Raw genomic sequence first — 17,378 nt, 5'->3', positions numbered from 1 at the left:
AACCATCTCAATCGGACTTCCCGCATCTTATTCTCCACTGGAGTCACACCTTCTCCTTGATAGTCTCATTCCGAATTCTATCCCCCTAGTCAGCCCACACATCCAACGCAACATCCGCATTTTCGCCACCTTCATTTTTTGAATGTGGGAGTTCTTAACTGGCCAACACTCCGCTCCATACAACATGGCCGGACGGACTGCCACCCTGTAGAATTTGCCTTTAAGCTTGGGCGGCACCTTCTTATCACACAACCCCGAAGCGAGCTTCCACTTCATCCATCCCGCCCCAATACGGTGTGAGACATCCTCGTCAATCTCACCGTTACCCTGAATCACGACCCCGAAATACTTGAAACTATCCCTCTTACATACCACCTGTGATTCCAACTTCACTACCACCTCATTCTCTGGCCTCACGTCATTAAACTTGCATTCCAAATACTCTGTCTTGCTCCTACTCAACCTGAATCCTTTAGAATCAAGAGTTTGTCTCTACACCTCTAATTTATCATTCACACACACCCCCTCCCCGCGTCTCATCAATCAAAACTACATCATCTGCAAAAAGCATACACCAAGGCACCTTTCCTTGAATACGCCGCGTCAACACATCCATCACCAAAGCAAACAAAAAGGGACTAAGAGTAGATCCCTGATGCAATCCTGTCAAGACAGTGAAATGCTCTGAGTCTCCTCCCGCCGTCCTCACCTGAGTTTTAACGCCATCATACATGTCCTTAATTGCTCTGATATATGCCACCGAGACTCCACTCACCTCCAAGCATCTCCCTGGAGACTTTGTCGTATGCAGGGGGAGAAGGGAAGATAAAGCAAAAATTGTCTCATTTGAAGAGAATTGACGCGAACAAATCAAATATTGTGTAATGCTTACTCTCAAACTCTTCGTTTACACAGTAGTGATATCTTCCCTCTCTTTGGATTTCTATCTAATGATTCCAGACGAAATGGAACTAATTCACCAGACCAATGACGAACTCCACTATATATGGAAAAAGTGATACATGCAAGAGGAAGAAGTTTGGGAAGTTGGGATTGGAAGGTAGTAGTACGCAGTTGTACATCTTTGTGGCTTCATAAGAAATCACTGCCTTGTGCAAGTGCAAACTTGCCAAACATCCCACATGTAGGTAAAATATAGTATTTTTCAGAGAGGTTTAAAGAACTCCACCCATCAACAAACATAATAGACACCATGCATTTAAGACGAAACACTTCTCTGAATAAGATATTCCCTAATCAACCGCAAAGATGAGAGGCTTTCTAAAGTTACAGCAATAATTAATGACCAGTCTGATGCTTATTTATCTCCCTCCCTTTCAAAGAAAAAGGGAGAAAAAAAACTAATCAACAGCATAAGGTGAATAAAATTAATGCGAAATGAATAGTACTGCCTCTCTTACCCTCAGAACTGGACTACTCCAAATCAAAGTAAAATTTTAAAGTTACAATATCACACAGTTGACAATGGTATTGCGTTATGTTCACAATGGAGAACTGCGATGACAAAATCTTCCTGCCCATAGGGCTTTCACCTTGTTCAGATTTAAATCTAGCGTCACACTTGACCGACTCCTGCTCTACGTCATAATCCCCAGAAAACAAGGTGGCTGTTTCAGAATATATCAACTAACCAATCAAACTATGCTTGGTGGATCACCTTCCCAAGTACATGTGGCTCGTGACCAACGTGTCCGAATGCAGTCAACTAAAGGAGCATGTTGAGAAGGTTCTGGCTTTGAAACTTCACCGACAGAATCCTTGCCGGCAGGATCACTTGTACCTGGACCTGAAGACATGAACTCCTCTGGTGTCCATCTTGGAGGAACTGAAACCCTCAACTTGGTGAGTCTAGGCCTTTGTACCGGAATATCACTTCCGGATGAAACCTGGTTCCCATTCATAACTGATTTTGCAATCCCATTGAAGTGGTAAAGATCAAAGACCTTTTTCCCCATTAATCCACTAGGATCTTTCATCCCTCCCAAACTCTTGTCCAAGTCCAACAAGACCTGCCAGAATTCACTCCATACAATGTATCCACTGCTGCAGAGGCTTTGAAGCTTGTCAGCTGGAAGATTGACATTAGTTTCCCTAAGGACTTGATGAAACCCTTCCACACTAATGAACCCACCACCTCCACTCTGATCTTGTGCATCAAAAGCTCTACGGATCTTTGTTTCTTTGCCTTCAAGTTCATTCTCCTCCTGAACTTTTGTATCGAGAGCAAATAAGACTGTGTAATGAGATTCACTGCCAACAACCCATATCGGCCATGTCGGGCATTTCAAGTGCAGACCAACTTTACAGAAGTTTAGGGACTCTAGCAGAGTAAGAAATCCAACTTCAACCCTAGTGGAGATACCCTTCACAAACATGCCACCACCCAAATCCATCCTCCCATCGAACACATTGGCAACAGCTTCCCCAGAAAGCAACAGGTTTACAATTTCCTGTTCAGGAAAGATAAAATGTAACTGCTTATAAAAATTTAAAGAACAGTATAACCGAGCGTGACGAGTACTTAACGTCTATAAATGGAACAAAAGAGAGAAGCATATATAAACAAAACTTCAGCCTTCTATCGAGCACTGGATACCTGTGAAGCATGTCCAAAAGGTGCTGTAACCAAAGGTTGAGAAGGATCATCCCTATCAGCTTGAACAGAGTCCTGCACAGAGAAAGAACCTGTAAAAGCATGGCTAATATGACCAGCTACCAGACCAGAAATGACGACATTACAATCTCATGAATATACACAGCTGATCACCATTAATTTATTCCTACAGCCAGGATATGATACCATATTGAAGAAATAGTGTAAGATTACGCTTTGGGGCTTGGGCTTAACTCACACCCCAAAAGCTAGCTCAAAGGGAGGAGGATTGCCCAAGCCTTATAAGGAGACTATCCAACTCATTAACCACCAATGTGAGACTTTTTTTGTTCTTCAACACCCCACCTCACACCTAGGTCTGGACATGTGGTGTGTGGGCAATTTTAATTTGGGGGCCAACATTGGGTGAGATGGGTCCGATACCATGTTAACTTAGGTCTTGGGCTTAACTCACTCCACAAAAGCTAGCTCAAAGGGAAGAGGATTGCCAAGCCTTATAGGGACACCACTCCACTCATTAACCACCGATGTGGGACTTTTTCATTCAACAACCCACCTCACGTTGACCTACATATGATAATACTAATATAAATATATTCCATAGCTATTGAGAATATGTATTACAGTATTAGTTCTTGGGTCTTAACTCACATCCCAAAACTATCTCAAAGGAAGGAGTATAGCGCAAGATGTATTTAAGGAGTTTTAATATGTAATGCTACCATGACTTCAAAAATGATTTTTCTTCTGTTGAAAAAGCAAGTTGCTTTAATAATTGTGGAAATTGTTAGCAGATTAACTAAAGATGTGTAAAGGTACTTGCCTATGTTGTTCAGACTCTTCAAAAATGTCAATGGTGGGTGTTGGATACTCCAAAAGTAGTGCATTCTGGAGAATCCGACATGGTACGACCACATTTTTGGAGTGTCTAAGCAATATAGGTATTTGCCCTCCATTTTAAGACTTTATCCATACACAGGGGCATGATAAATAACTATTAGACGACTTAATTGAGAAATTGATGGTCTTGCGCGGTACACAGGGCAAATCCCAGACCTGGCCAGCTAATACATGAGCTAGCTAATACAGTTTACCATTCTAAGCTGACCTGACCCTCAGATTTTGAATCCGTAAAGAAGATGAAGATCAAAGTCAAATTTTTCTAAAAGGAGGAAATTTAACAGCCTAAAGAAAAGTTTACTGATATCTCATAAAATTCAAAATAGTATTAGTCCATTATATATTAATTTGGGCTTATCAAAGCAGGTTGAGTTTTCCATTAAAGGAAGAGGTCAGGCATCTGGAAAACAGAAACTAGGTCACAAATTGGATTTGGGAATAAGATTCTCTTTGGGAAAGTTGAGATTCCTTCGGCTAATCATTTCACGATGAAATAAGTGAGTAGTAGCAAAGAAGTTTCCCCTTAAAAAGATGGATAAATTTTCTTAGATCGGTCACAAACAAAGATTTTGTCAATTTTTTGGGATTAAAATTGATAGTTCAACTTATAAAAGAGAGTCAGGAACCAGGTTCTGTCCACTTATTACATTTTCTCTTGTTTTGAAAATGAAAATGGATTCTCTTTTTATTTTTTGAAAATGAAAATTTTCTCTAGTTGGAAAAGAATTTCACCAAAGATCAGAAGCACATTACTCTCACCGTCGTGACAGAAGCATTGAAGCTTCTTAGTAAGAAGCCAATCATATATACATATATTGTTGCTCATACTAAACCCTCCTCATTTGTTTCCCTGGCATGAGCACTAGAGGAGCACAGAGCATGCCTAGTCTAGTGTTAAATGCTAGTGGACTTTGTCCTAATAAAGATTGGTCCACTATCCGTTAACAGACTAATACACGATATATACTATTCTCATTGAACGCTATAAAAATTGTTTCCATGAATACACTTGTACATTTTAATTTTTGTACAAATTACTCACATCCTGTTTAGCAATGCTTGCACACAGAACTAGGACCAGTTCTGAGGAAACAGCCTACTCTTTTTCTATGTTGAAGCAATTATCGGGAGCTTCGACCCGCTGCCCTCCCCATGAACAAGCACACACAGACAAATGAAAAAGTAAAAAAAGAACTAACCATTCCATGAGAAAGCAAAGCAGATATTAGGAACAGCATTGCTCCCATTCGACTTCGGAATACTGGGAGCAGTGCTTCAAGCCTTTGAAGGGCATCCTCTGACGAAGTATAAGTGTTAATGATTAAGACCTTTTGCAAGTTAGCCCCAGATTCAAAAGAGAGACCTTCAAGTGCTTTAGAAATGGCCTGTATAAAACAGTAACTATTAGACTCAACCAGTAGTTATTCACCAATAAAAAGAGATTTACAAACTGCAAGAACTTTCACGTGCACATTGTCTTGTAAGCATTACTTCCATAAGGTACAAGTAAAAATTCTCTCTGAAAAAAAAATGGAACACCAAACAGACATGTGAAAAGGGATTCAGAATAGAGTCCCCCTACCAAAAAGAATGAAAATTTTTTGAGTACAAGTGCCAAAAAAGGTTGTTCTTTGGTAGGGACTCAACTTTCTTGAAATAAGAGTAACAAATTTAGAAATTAGATAAAAATTATTAGGGAAAAGGGTCAAATATGCCGCTAAACTTTGTGAAAACGTCCAAATATGCCCTCCGTTACAAGTTTGGTCCAAATATGCCCTCGCAATTAAAGTTTAGGAGCAAATATACCCCTATAAACGTTAAGTGCTTTGCTGGAAATTTGCAAGTCTTTTTTTTTTAGTATTTAATGGCCATATAAGCAAGTAATTGCCACATCACAAAAAATAAATTTACCCAACTCTTTTATACCTGACCCGACCCAAGCAAGTAATTGCCACATCTTTGTGATGGTCGATACGATACAGAACAACATTCCTTGTTTCATACTCTCAATACAGAATCACATTGCTATGATTTCTATCAAATAAGCGGATCTGGTGCAAGCCTGTGCACAAAGGAGGGCCAAGAGAACCATGGCACGATTCTCACGCTCGTGTCAAAGGGCAAGCAGCTATGGATATACTCAACAATTTTGAACAAAGATGGAATAGGTAAATTGGCCCGTCTTTGCTCATTCCCATAAGATCCATTCCAGAACTAAGCAATCAGCCAAACATGGCTTCTACAGATCGGGACTGGAACGTTCAAGTATTCTGATCAATTGATCATGTCTCCGCGCGCCCTTTGCCTAGGAACATGGCAGTTGAAAGAAGTATTCATGAAGCTTATGTTGAAGCAATTAGGCGAGCTGACAGATTTATATACATCGAGAATCAGTATTTCATCGGTGGATGCCACCTTTGGGAGCAAGATCAACATTGTGGCTGCAGAAACTTAATTCCAATCGAGATTGCACTAAAGATTGTGAATAAAATCAGAACCAAGGAGCGGTTTTCTGTGTATATTGTGATACCAATGTGGCCTGAAGGACTGCCAGAGAGTGATTCAGTGCAAGATATATTGCACTGGACTCGCGAAACAATGAAGATGATGTATAGAAGTGTTTGCTTAGAAGCAGTTAAAGTTTTAGCTAATGGTAGTACAGCTTGGGATGAATTGAAAGAAATTTTACTCTCATATGAATAAGCTTTCGTTCAGTGGTGAACAATAATGGCGGAAGACCATTCTCTTCTTTGAGATTAAAAGGGGACTTGGGTCGGATCTTGGGTCGGGTTGGGGTATAAAAGAGTTGGGTAAATTTATTTTTTGTGATGTGGCAATTACTTGCTTATGTGACCATTAAAAATTAAAAAAAGAAAAGAAAAAAGAGAACTGCAAATTTCCAGCAAAGCACTTAACGTTTAAAGGGGTATATTTGCTCCTAAACTTTAACAGCGAGGGCATATTTGGACCAAACTTGTAACGCAGGGCATATTTAGACCTTTTCGCAAAGTTTAGGGGCATATTTGACCCTTTTCCCAAATTATTATATATCACAATTTTCTTAAGGAAACTTTATGCTGAAATAAAAGTTGTTTGATTCCCCCAAACAATCAAATTAAATAGTAGTAGTAACACAGAAAGGAGCACAATGAAGAAAAAACGAAAATCCAAGCAAACATCTAGTAGCTCACCTCATCACTTGAACGCCCCTCAGACCCCACAAGGTTAGTATCAAGTGTACTCAAAGATGCTATCACAACCCTTCTATTGCTTCCACACATAAACAATATCTCACACATGCCTCTGACCAATGCTCTGTCAAATCAATAAAAAAGGAAAAGAAAAAAAGACTTCTCTCAGTATTTGTCCAAAAATATCAAAATTATCCCAGCAGCATTGACACAAAAGTAAGCCAGTCAACTCAATAAGAGATAATTCAATCAGAGAACTGACAATCAGGAGATCATAAAAGGACCACCAACTTCAGTAGGCAGATATTCCTAGTGCTAAAGTTTCTCCATTATATTTTTGATTTTTTTAGGGAGGGGGACCGGGGATAACTTTTTTTCTTAAACACATAAAAAAAAGTACTTACATATAAAAACAATGTGCATAGATGTGTAATATCTCTAGTTCATGAGCCTTGTAGTAGTTAAATATGTAAAAGGGTCTCATTGAGGCATAAATTCAGTAATCCGCTCTAAATATCAGTAAATAATGCCCACATGGGAACAAGAGCCACAAAATATCCACCTTGATTTTTTCTCTTCACTTAGAGATGAAAAAATATTAGCTCCAGCAGATTCTTTATCAGCCAATCTTCTCAAACCCACATTCCCAGACGAGCTAGGTGAAACCATATTTAAATCGTTCGAGAAAAACAATAGGTACTTCAGAACAAAAGCCTGCAAAATCATTGCACTGTTGTCAAAAAAAGATGGAAAACTATGTGCCACTTGAATTGAGTCCAAAAGATGCTAAATTCAAACAGGAGTATGATGAATGTAGAATCAAGTACAAATGGAAGAATGGTGTGAAATCACATAGCGCTCACAAATAAAGTACTAAAGCATAAGTAGCCACATACTTCGCCATCCAGCAGAACAAAATGGCACCTGGTTATTTATTGGAAGTGACAGAAAATACCCATGAATGTACAAGAAATAAATGTATATTTGCACTGCAACTTTTCCTAATTAACACCGGCATTTGTATCCGTACACGTGGCTGTAAAATCATTCCCTCCGTCCCATTTTACTCTTCCCAATTTGACATGGCTACTTTACCATAGTTCCCCTATTAAATGATGTTTACATTTTAATTTGGAGAAAAAACAATTAATACTAAAGGTAAAAAAGGAAAATTTTTTTGCCTTGCCTTGATTAGTGAAAAATGACAAGTAAAATGAGAAATCAAATTAGGAAAATTGGGACGAGTAAAATGGGACGGAGGGAGTATTAATTTCTAGCTTTTAGCAAATACTTAAATATATTGTACAACAGAGGCAAATTTCATTCTTTACCACCAGAAGTAGCTGTGAGATTAACATAAAAATTCAAGCAATTCCGGACCTATCTATTTGCTATAGAAAGTAGCCTTGAGATAAACATAAGAAAATTCAGAGCAAATTCAAACTATTTTCCCCTGCAGAAAAAGTTGCCTAATAAACCAGAATGACAATCAGTTCATCTTCATATATGAAACTTTAATGCATTCCCCAAAAAGAAAAACAAGAGGGAACCAAAATATCACCTGTATTGCTGCTAGCACCCCACATGGCCCACCTTCATGCTGCACTAAACCCATAGATGTATCTGGATCCGGACTAAACCTACAAAACATTTTTTCAAGCATCAGAAAGTTAATTCAAATAAATCCATGTATTAATGTTCAACCAAAACAAGCAAAGAATAGATCAAGGGAACCAAACAATACAATTAACAAAATTATATAATTACTAAGCAGTACTAGAACTTTCTCCAGCGCATATACAAGGTTCGGAAAGATGCAATGGCAACATCCTCTACATACACACCACACAAAGGACATGCTACGGCAGCTAGGTAGCACAACTATAATGCTACTAAGAGCCTGTTTGTCCAAGCTGCCAAAAACTGCTTAATTTGGGAAACACTTTTACCAAAACAGTTTTTCAAAGAAAAACTTCTGGAGTTTTGTTTGGCCACTTCATTTGAGAAGTGCTTTTTCCGTAATTGATAAGTAAATTATTATTTTTTGATAATGTAATTGATAAGGTAGATTATGCTTGGTCAATCTTTAAAAAAGGTCTTTTGAGTGTCAAATTACACACAAAAAAAGGGGACAAGCATCCACGTTTCACTATTAGGATTTATGGGGAGAAATAATAGCAGCAACAACATAACCAGTGTAGTCCCTTGAGTGAGGTCTGGGAAAGGTAATGTGTACACAGAGCTTACCCCTACCATGGGAGGTAGAGAGGCTATTTCTGATAGGAGTAAAGAAACCAAAACTAAATACTACACAACATGATAAATCATACTAAAAAGGGAACAATAACTACAACAAAATAATAAGATAAACGAATTACAAAGAACTATAAAGTAATAGAAATCAAAGGGACAAAAACCTAGAAGAGTAATACTAATGCTACAAGGATGGTAGGATAAGCGAGACTACATTCAACTACCAACTAACCTCCTACCCTAATTTGTGTCATCCACAATCTCCTATTTATGTCCTCGATAAACTGGAGTTGCATCATGTCCTATCTAATCACCTCAGGCCTACCTCTACCTCCCCTGAAATCATCCATAGCCAAGCTCTCAGGCCTCATACTGGAGTATTCGTGCATCTCCTCTTCACATGCCCAAACCATCTAAGCCTCGCCTCCCGTAACATATCTCCCACCTAGGTCACTCCTACCTTGTCCTAAATATCTTCATTTCTAATCTTATCTCTCCTATTATAACCACACATCCATCTTAGCATCCTCATATCCGCAACATTCATCTTCTAAAGGTAAGAGTTCTTGACTGGTCAACACTTCGCTCCATTCAACACAATCAATCTAACAACCACTCTGTATAACTTGCCTTTAAGTTTTGGTGGCACCTTCTTGCACTCAAGACTTTGAATGTGAGCCCTTATTTCATTCACCTACACCAATCCGATGTGTGACATCATCGTCAACCTCCCCATTACCTTGGATAACAGACCCAAGATACACAAAGAAATTATTTTAAGTACTTATTATGAAAGTCTTTGAAATTATGTGAAAATATATTAACTTTTTCCAGAGAAACTTGGTTAGTTATTCCAGAAAGGGAGAGGAGAAATAGAGGAAAGGAACGATAGAAGAAAAAGGAGAAGGTAACTCGTATTTATAGTTGATGGACTATTTCAAAGCGGAAAAGGAAGAGATACCCCGCCCCCCCCTCCCCACCCCCGAAACAGTTCTTTCTTAATTAAAAGATATATGCATTAGCTTGAGAGGGCTAGTTTGGTAAATAGAAATTTATGGTAAGAATATTTTTGTCTCCAAGAAGTTAATTTTCAGCTTATGCTTTTGGACAAAAGCAAAAATGTATAGTTTTTTCTCAATAGCATAAAAACTGTTTCTACAGCTCCTTACAATCACTTTTTTGGTTGGCCAAACACCTCAAATCTACCCCTAAAAAAAGGTATTTTGGAGGAAAAATATGTTTTTCGCCTCCAAGAAGCTTGGCCAAACAGGCTCCAAGAGAATTAAAATTTAGCATCACCTTAATTAGCTACTATGATGGCCATGGACACCAAATGACCACTGCTTTAAAGGACCAAGGGTTTGGACTTTGGATAAGCTAATGGCACTATTTGACGGACGAAAAGTCATCTCCTAACAAAATTGATTACCCAATATCGAAAGGGATGTGCATTTTAATTATGAAAATATACATTTAAATGAAAGGACAAGAAAGTTGGCTGATGTAGCTGACCACTTCACGATGGTCTTTCTAAGAGAACAAGAAAGGTGTGTATCTTATTTTTAATTATGAAAATACATTTAAAAGGACAAAATTAGCAAATTAGCAAATCTTCTGTTTTTCAAAACTAGAACAAATTTATTTCACTTTTATATTGAAAAGTATAAATCTGGTACTAGGAAATGGATTCCTAAAATGGTGTCTTTTATGTCACAACTCAAACCCAAACAAACCTCGTGGATTTGTCTCTTGGCCTATCATCGAGCAAAAAAACACGTGCTACGTGAATTTGTGTTTTATCTTATTATAGCACTTCAACGTTTCTCTCCCTTCCAGTGCGAGCTAAGGTAGAACCCGTCATTCCTTCTCTTGACTCACCCTCGTCGACCCGTGCTCCATCATGGGCTTAGACCTCTCAGATTTTCTTTTCTTTTTGAAACTAGTAGGAGTGGTATATATTTCATGCAACAGATCAGTACTAAGAAAGTACTGAAATCATATTTACAAAAGGATTCACCTAGCTCTATGATCCTATGTCTATAATGAGTCTAGTACATCAATAATAGAGGCAGGATCACTAGAATAGAACTGATTAAACAAAACACATGATCAAGATACAATTCTACCTGATCTCCATCTGCTTCTACTTTTTGCCATCTATAGCGAGTCAAGTACATCAATAAGATAGACCTCTCAGAATTGTCACTTGGCTACACCGTCATCGAGCCACAAAGTGCATAAACAATATGAACTTGTACTCTATCTAATATAGCACTTCATTTTTCTATCCTTTCTTGATGTGAGATTTACCTAAAAGTGTCCTGTGCACCCCTTCTTTGAAAGCTTGCCCTGCCTAGAGGCATGAGTCTTTCTTTTTAACGCAACCTTATCCGTCTCCTACACCATAGGCATCACATAGTGGTACAAAGCAATACCTCAGGCCATATAAGGGAGACCTCATAATTCAAACGTTGAAATGTCTTCCAGGTTAAGAGCCCGTTTGGATAGACTGAAAAAAAATGGCTTTTAAAAAGTCTTTTCAAAGTGCTTTTGAAAGTGTTAAAACTTATTTTAAAAATAAGCAGTTATGTGTTTGAATAAAAGTACAGAAACTGAAAAAAAGTTGATGTGTTTGGTAAACAATTGTTGTTAAGCACTTTTTTTATCAAAATGTCTGAAATACCCTTAAAGCTGTTAACAATATGTAGAGTTGATTATTATTAATTTTTATTTCTAAAATGATTCAAATTAAAATTAATATAGATTTTTAATTTAGTTTCAGTATATATATATATATATATATATATATACACATGAATGACTATTAAATTTGTGCGCTAAAAAACCTTTTTTCTTGGTTAAAAGAGTTTAAATCATCAAGCAAAATATATATGTTACTAATCATTATAATTACATTAATAAATAAATAGTTGGTCACAAAAAGAAAATAGTTGAGGGAGAGTAGGAGTTATTTTAGAGAGAAAAAATGTGTTGTGTAATAAAAGAGAATTAGGGCTACAGGGATAAATTTGGAATAATGGACAATTATGAGGGAGAGAATTGTCATTTGCTTGGTCAACTATAATGGCTTATAAGCCCTCCAAAAAAAAAAAAGCAAGGGAACGGTAACTTGTGGCTTTTGGCTTTTAAAAAGCCAAAATTGATTTTTTTTAAGCAATTTAAAAAATTACCAAACACTTCTAAAAGCAAAAAATGGCTTAAAAGCCATTTTGACCAAAAAATAAGCTTACCCAAACACCCTCTAAAGCTCAAGAGAACAAAACCATAAAATCCATAAATCATGAGGTGGCCTAAAGGATCGGGCCAAAGTAAGACAATCCTTGATAGTCAAGCCTGGGTTGTTACAGGTGGTATCAGAACCAAGAGCCAATACCTTCCCCGGTACAGTGATGGGAAAAATCTCAACGACGACATTGCGTCGCTAAGGGAATAAGTGACAATCCATATCCCGCTGGTGATGAACTCGAGAGAGTTCATTATTGAACTTGCCTTGAGCAAATGCCAACATCAGAGTGGGAGGGGAAACTTAGATGTCATATATGGGTAAATTCAAGACTCAAATGTTGAGGCCTCTTTTACGATAGACCCAAGGTGACAAAATCATTAAACCCAAAAGGCCTAAGATGGCTTAGAGGGAGTTGGACCAAAGTGGAATCAAAGCCAGTTAAAAACCTTCCTTGGTAAAGCTCAGCAAGGATTCAAAGTCCCTAAGGGGCTAAGTGAACCCACTGCTTGCGATGAACTCAAGAGAGTTCGCTATTAAACTTGCCTTAAGCAAACGCCAATATCGAAGTGGGAAGGGAAAATAGTTGTCATATAAGGGTGAGTTCAAGATTCAAACATTGAGGACTCTTTTGCGTTAGATCCTAAGGTGACAAAATCGTTAAACTCCAAAGGCTTGAGGTGGCTCAGAGGGAGTCGGACCAAAGCAGATAATTCCTTGGCATACGTTATATCTCTGCCAAACGTAACATTATCTATATCACAAATTGTTGGCATACCATTTTAGTCTATGAACAGTTTACTATTGGAAATTAAGGGAGAAGACATCAAATACACCCAAAACTATTATCGGAAAGTCGATTACACACCTAAACTAATTTGGCGACCTATTACATGCCTATTCTTAATGAAAGTGAATTTAATAACCCCCTCAAACGTACAAAACCAGTCACACAACCCTGCGTGATTCATATGCGCCTACCAGATTAGTGTAAGTTGCATGTGTAATTTTTATATTTTTTAACCTTTTATCTCCAACCATTTTTTTGTCTCTTCTTTTCCACCTAAATGACTACATTTTAGTTATGTCTTCTTCTTCTTCCTCCATTAGTGACGCAAAAATCAGCACAGCCGAGCAACAACTCATCAAATTTAATCTTCTTTGCTCTCCACCATTAAACCCACCACCACCGAAATTTACAACACCATCGCCACTTAATTGTGTCACCCATCATCAAATATCACACACTATCATTGTCACCAAAGAGGATTTTGAGTAATTTCAACAAACTATTATTGATTTCGAGCAAAACCTAAAGAGGTTTTTTACAGCGAGAGGAGATAGATCTATGAAAAATACATTAACAGATTGAATGTTGTGCAAATCCAGAAACTTTTCCAGCGAAAAGAAAAAACTAGAGATTTTCTTATTTTATGCGCTTACAATCAACAAAATGATAGAAATAAACTGAATAAATCATACTCGACTTGACGGATTTAATGGTGGGAGCAATAATGATTAATCAATTTCAGACGTCTCAACGGAAATTTTTCTGACCGGTGAACCTCATATTTTTATCTTATTTTCTGTTTTTTATCTCAGAAAATTACTATGAAGAAACAATATTCCCATCAGCCATAGCAAGAAAGAAGAGGTTGTGATAACACAAAAAATGAAGGAGAAGAAGAGAAAAGGAACTTGATGCAGGAGAATAGAGAAGAAAAAAAGGGGGGAGGGGGCAACATTTTTCTTTTTGGCTTCACCTTTGAGTTAAACGCGCCTCTTTTTCTTTTTAATTTAATTTCCACGACGGTGGTATTAAATTCATTTTCAAATAGAATAGGTTTGTAATAGGTTGTCAGATTAGTTTAAGTGCGTAGGGATAAGTTCTGGGTGTTTTTGATGTCTTTGCCCAAAATATTAAAACAGAAAGTATATTATTTTACCAGTTATTAATTATGTTTCCTATTCTTCTTAGGCGGTTATTAGTATGACTTATCTATTAATTATGTTGTTTTTAATTCTCTGCAAACAGTAATAAGGAGGTTATTCCTCCACTTTCTCATTTCAGTAGTTGTAGGAAGTTATTTCCTTGTTAGTAGAGGATATTTAATCCACCAATTGTATTTAAATTTATTTGACTTTAATGGAAAGATAAGCAGAAAGTTTTTCAGTTTTTGAGTATTTCAAACTCAAGAGATTGCAGGTTCTCTCTTAACGAACCAGCGTCATAGGTCGTAGAAAGAAAACTTCAGATCTCATATTTCAGTGTCCTAAAACTAGATCCATTTCATGGGATCATAACACAAATCTTACTAGAACTACTCATTCCTATCAATCTGTTTTTTCGTGTTCTTTCTTAGTTCTTATTTTGGTTTTGTTTTATATAAGTGCCCGAGCACCTACAACAACAACAACAACGAACCCAATGTGTTCCCACAAAGTGGGGTCTGGGGAGGGTAAGATGTACGCAGTCCATACCGCTACCTCCGAAGAAGTGCCCGAGCACCTAACATGCTTAAAATTTTGAAAGAATATAAAAACATAACAAAGCCCAGAATATGTAAGACAGCTACACATGAAACCAAGAATATTCATAAGAATACTAAATATACAGAAAAAAAAATGAGTCATCAAGGAGAACAAGTAAATATCCAATTGCCAATAGCAAGTGATCAAATACAATTTCCAAATGAACAAACCACCTCAAGAGATTATATCACATCATAAAAGGAGAAAACAAAAAAGTAAAACTACACTGAATTCGTTATTTCAATTATCACTAAAGCATCATCCTGACTCCATTCGACAGAATTTTGAAGGGAAAAAACATCAACATTACCATACCTTATTCCCTGATTAGTCCACTGACCAAGAATATCTTTGGTAACTTCACAACCAAAGATCATTGAAAACAACTCATTAGCCTCTGCATTTGAAAGCTCTTCCCCCAAGTTCACATTTTTCTCCTCACCTTTCACCAAGTTCACATTTTTTTCTACACTCTTCACCAAATTCACATTTTTCTCTTCACCCTTCACTAAATTCACATTTTTATCCTCACCTTTCACCAAATTCACACTTTTATCCTTACTCTTCTCCACCACCACATTCTTGGCCATCGCCATCATCCTCTTTTCAGCAGCAGCAGCCATCAATTCCCTCTGATGTCTCCGGTTTTTTGCCTCAGGCGACTCCCCTTCCTCCCCACCACCAGCACCACCCGATATCTCCTCCTCTCCTGGTTTGCTCCTCTTAGGCTCTGGTGACTCCTTCTGCATACTCATCCTTAACGCCATTTTCAACTCTTCATCTTCTTGATCCGCCATTTATAATCAAGATTTTCTCACACACGCAGATCCAGAAATTTCAAGAATTCACCAAAACAACAATAAAAATCAAATCTTTATCCAAAAGCTTAAACTTTTCTTGAAATTCCCAATTTAGACAACAATAAAAATCAAATCTTTGGGCAAAAACTTAAGGTTTTCTTGAAATTCTCAATAAAAATTGAATCTTTAGGCAAAAGTGAAGGTTTTCTTGAAATTCATACTTAGGGTTTTCAAGCACACATGAGTTTTTTGGTTTTTCAGTTACAGATATAACACACACATACATACACATAAAAGTAAAAAGAATTTCAAAAGATTTAGTATTATGAAATGTTCTTCATACATAAATACATGTATATGTACATAGAGTGGATTTAATCAATTTGATTCATATAGAATGAGAGAATACAGAAAGCTAATAAAAGTTGGATTTATTTAATTACTACATATAATTTAATTTAAATCTATTCTAAATTAAACATATCACACTCCATATCGAGGACAGGTAAAAGGAAGGTTATACGACGACGTTTGATGAGGAATTTGTAATGTAATAAGAACAGGTGCTGAATTGGTTGTAAAATATATCATCACTAAACTCCTACTTTCTTGACTTTGTGAATTTTCTCATATTAGCTAAATAAAATGTGTGTTTTTTTTTTTTTTTGGTTGGAAATAAAATGTGTTGTTAGGGAAGGAAAATAGTTTTGAAATAAAGTTTAGAATTAATTTTATCTCATCATATACCTATTGTTTGTATAATAAGGAAAATAATATCAAAATAAAATTTGGTATTAATTTCGTCTCATATTTATTATGAGGCATTAATTAATTTTTGGACTACTTTATCTCATTATTTTTCCTAAAATGATGAATTACTACTATCACATATGGAGTGTGGGTAAGATAGCGTCATAGAATATCCCTAGTAATCTTGTCTGATATACCAAACGATAAGTACTAAATTCCAACAATATATAAACTTATCTAATAATGAATATTGTCGGCATTTGAACATAAAACTTATGAAATTTTAAAAAACAAAAGTTAAATAAGTATATTTAAACAAGAATATAAGTTATTGTTATTTTTAATTTTTTTGTGAATGAATAAAGAGTGACAATTGTGAAAATAACTTCTTGAAATTCTTTGAATTTCAAAAAGTTGTGCAATTCTATATCCCAACATTTATAACATACATACAAAAGCCATCGTTATGATAACATACCTTTTGAGAAGAAGCACGACACCTCTAAAAATTTAAATTGGTGATGGCGGGGTTGTTTGCAATAAATTTTCATATCGTTGAAAATTTACTGCAATCAAAATGAATCTAACAAAAAAGGATAATTTTGTTGATGAATCTTTTTAGTACAATTCTATTGTTATCTTGATTCTTTCTTCTTAATTTTTTTTCGTGATTCGAGTGTCGCCAGTAGGATGTTTCTTGGATGTATGATGATCCATATCTCCTTTCAAAGATGTATTTGATCTTTGAAAACATCGGACATTCGAATACTAGCAGGGTGTTTCCTGGATGTATGATGATTCAAATCTCCTTTTAGAGACGTGTTTGATCTCTAAAAATATCGGGCATTCAGGTGTCGCCAGTAGGGTATTTCTCGGATGTATAATGATTCAGATCTCCTTTTAATGATATGTTTGATCTCTGAAAATATCAAATATTCGAGTGTTGCCAGTAAGGCGTTTCTCGGATGTATGATAATTCAGATCTCCTTTTAGAGATATATTTAATCTCTGAAAACATCGGGCATTCGAGTATCATCAGTAGGGTGTTTCTCGAATGTATGATGATTCATATC

General features: G+C 36.6%; 1 protein-coding gene across 1 annotated transcript; it reads right to left on the bottom strand.

Annotated features, from left to right (window-relative positions):
* Positions 1–1,233: 1,233 nt before the first annotated feature.
* On the bottom strand, positions 1,234–16,139 carry LOC107867665 (ubiquitin carboxyl-terminal hydrolase MINDY-3). The gene is made up of 7 exons (XM_016714008.2): positions 15,071–16,139; positions 8,288–8,366; positions 7,289–7,440; positions 6,727–6,850; positions 4,735–4,920; positions 2,618–2,689; positions 1,234–2,471 (listed from the first exon to the last, which is right to left on the bottom strand). Exons 1-7 carry the CDS (start codon positions 15,550–15,552, stop codon positions 1,656–1,658), a joined length of 1,911 nt encoding a protein of 636 aa, XP_016569494.1. The 5' UTR covers positions 15,553–16,139; the 3' UTR covers positions 1,234–1,655.
* Between the last annotated feature and the right edge of the window lie 1,239 nt (positions 16,140–17,378).

This window comes from Capsicum annuum, chromosome 4 (assembly GCF_002878395.1).
Source record: "Capsicum annuum cultivar UCD-10X-F1 chromosome 4, UCD10Xv1.1, whole genome shotgun sequence".
Taxonomy (NCBI): domain Eukaryota; kingdom Viridiplantae; phylum Streptophyta; class Magnoliopsida; order Solanales; family Solanaceae; genus Capsicum; species Capsicum annuum.
The sequence above is the reverse complement of the archived record's forward strand: the minus strand, read 5'-3'. Positions and strand labels throughout refer to the sequence as shown.

Excerpts from the sequence above, each read along its gene's own strand:
- LOC107867665 (XM_016714008.2), bottom strand. The coding sequence starts at position 15,552 with ATGGCGGATCAAGAAGATGAAGAGTTGAAAATGGCGTTAAGGATGAGT. Across the intron at positions 8,367-15,070 it reads TGGACTAATCAGGGAATAAG|GTTTAGTCCGGATCCAGATA; the intron begins GTATGGTAATGT and ends AATGTTTTGTAG. Across the intron at positions 4,921-6,726 it reads AGGGGCGTTCAAGTGATGAG|GCCATTTCTAAAGCACTTGA; the intron begins GTGAGCTACTAG and ends TGTTTTATACAG.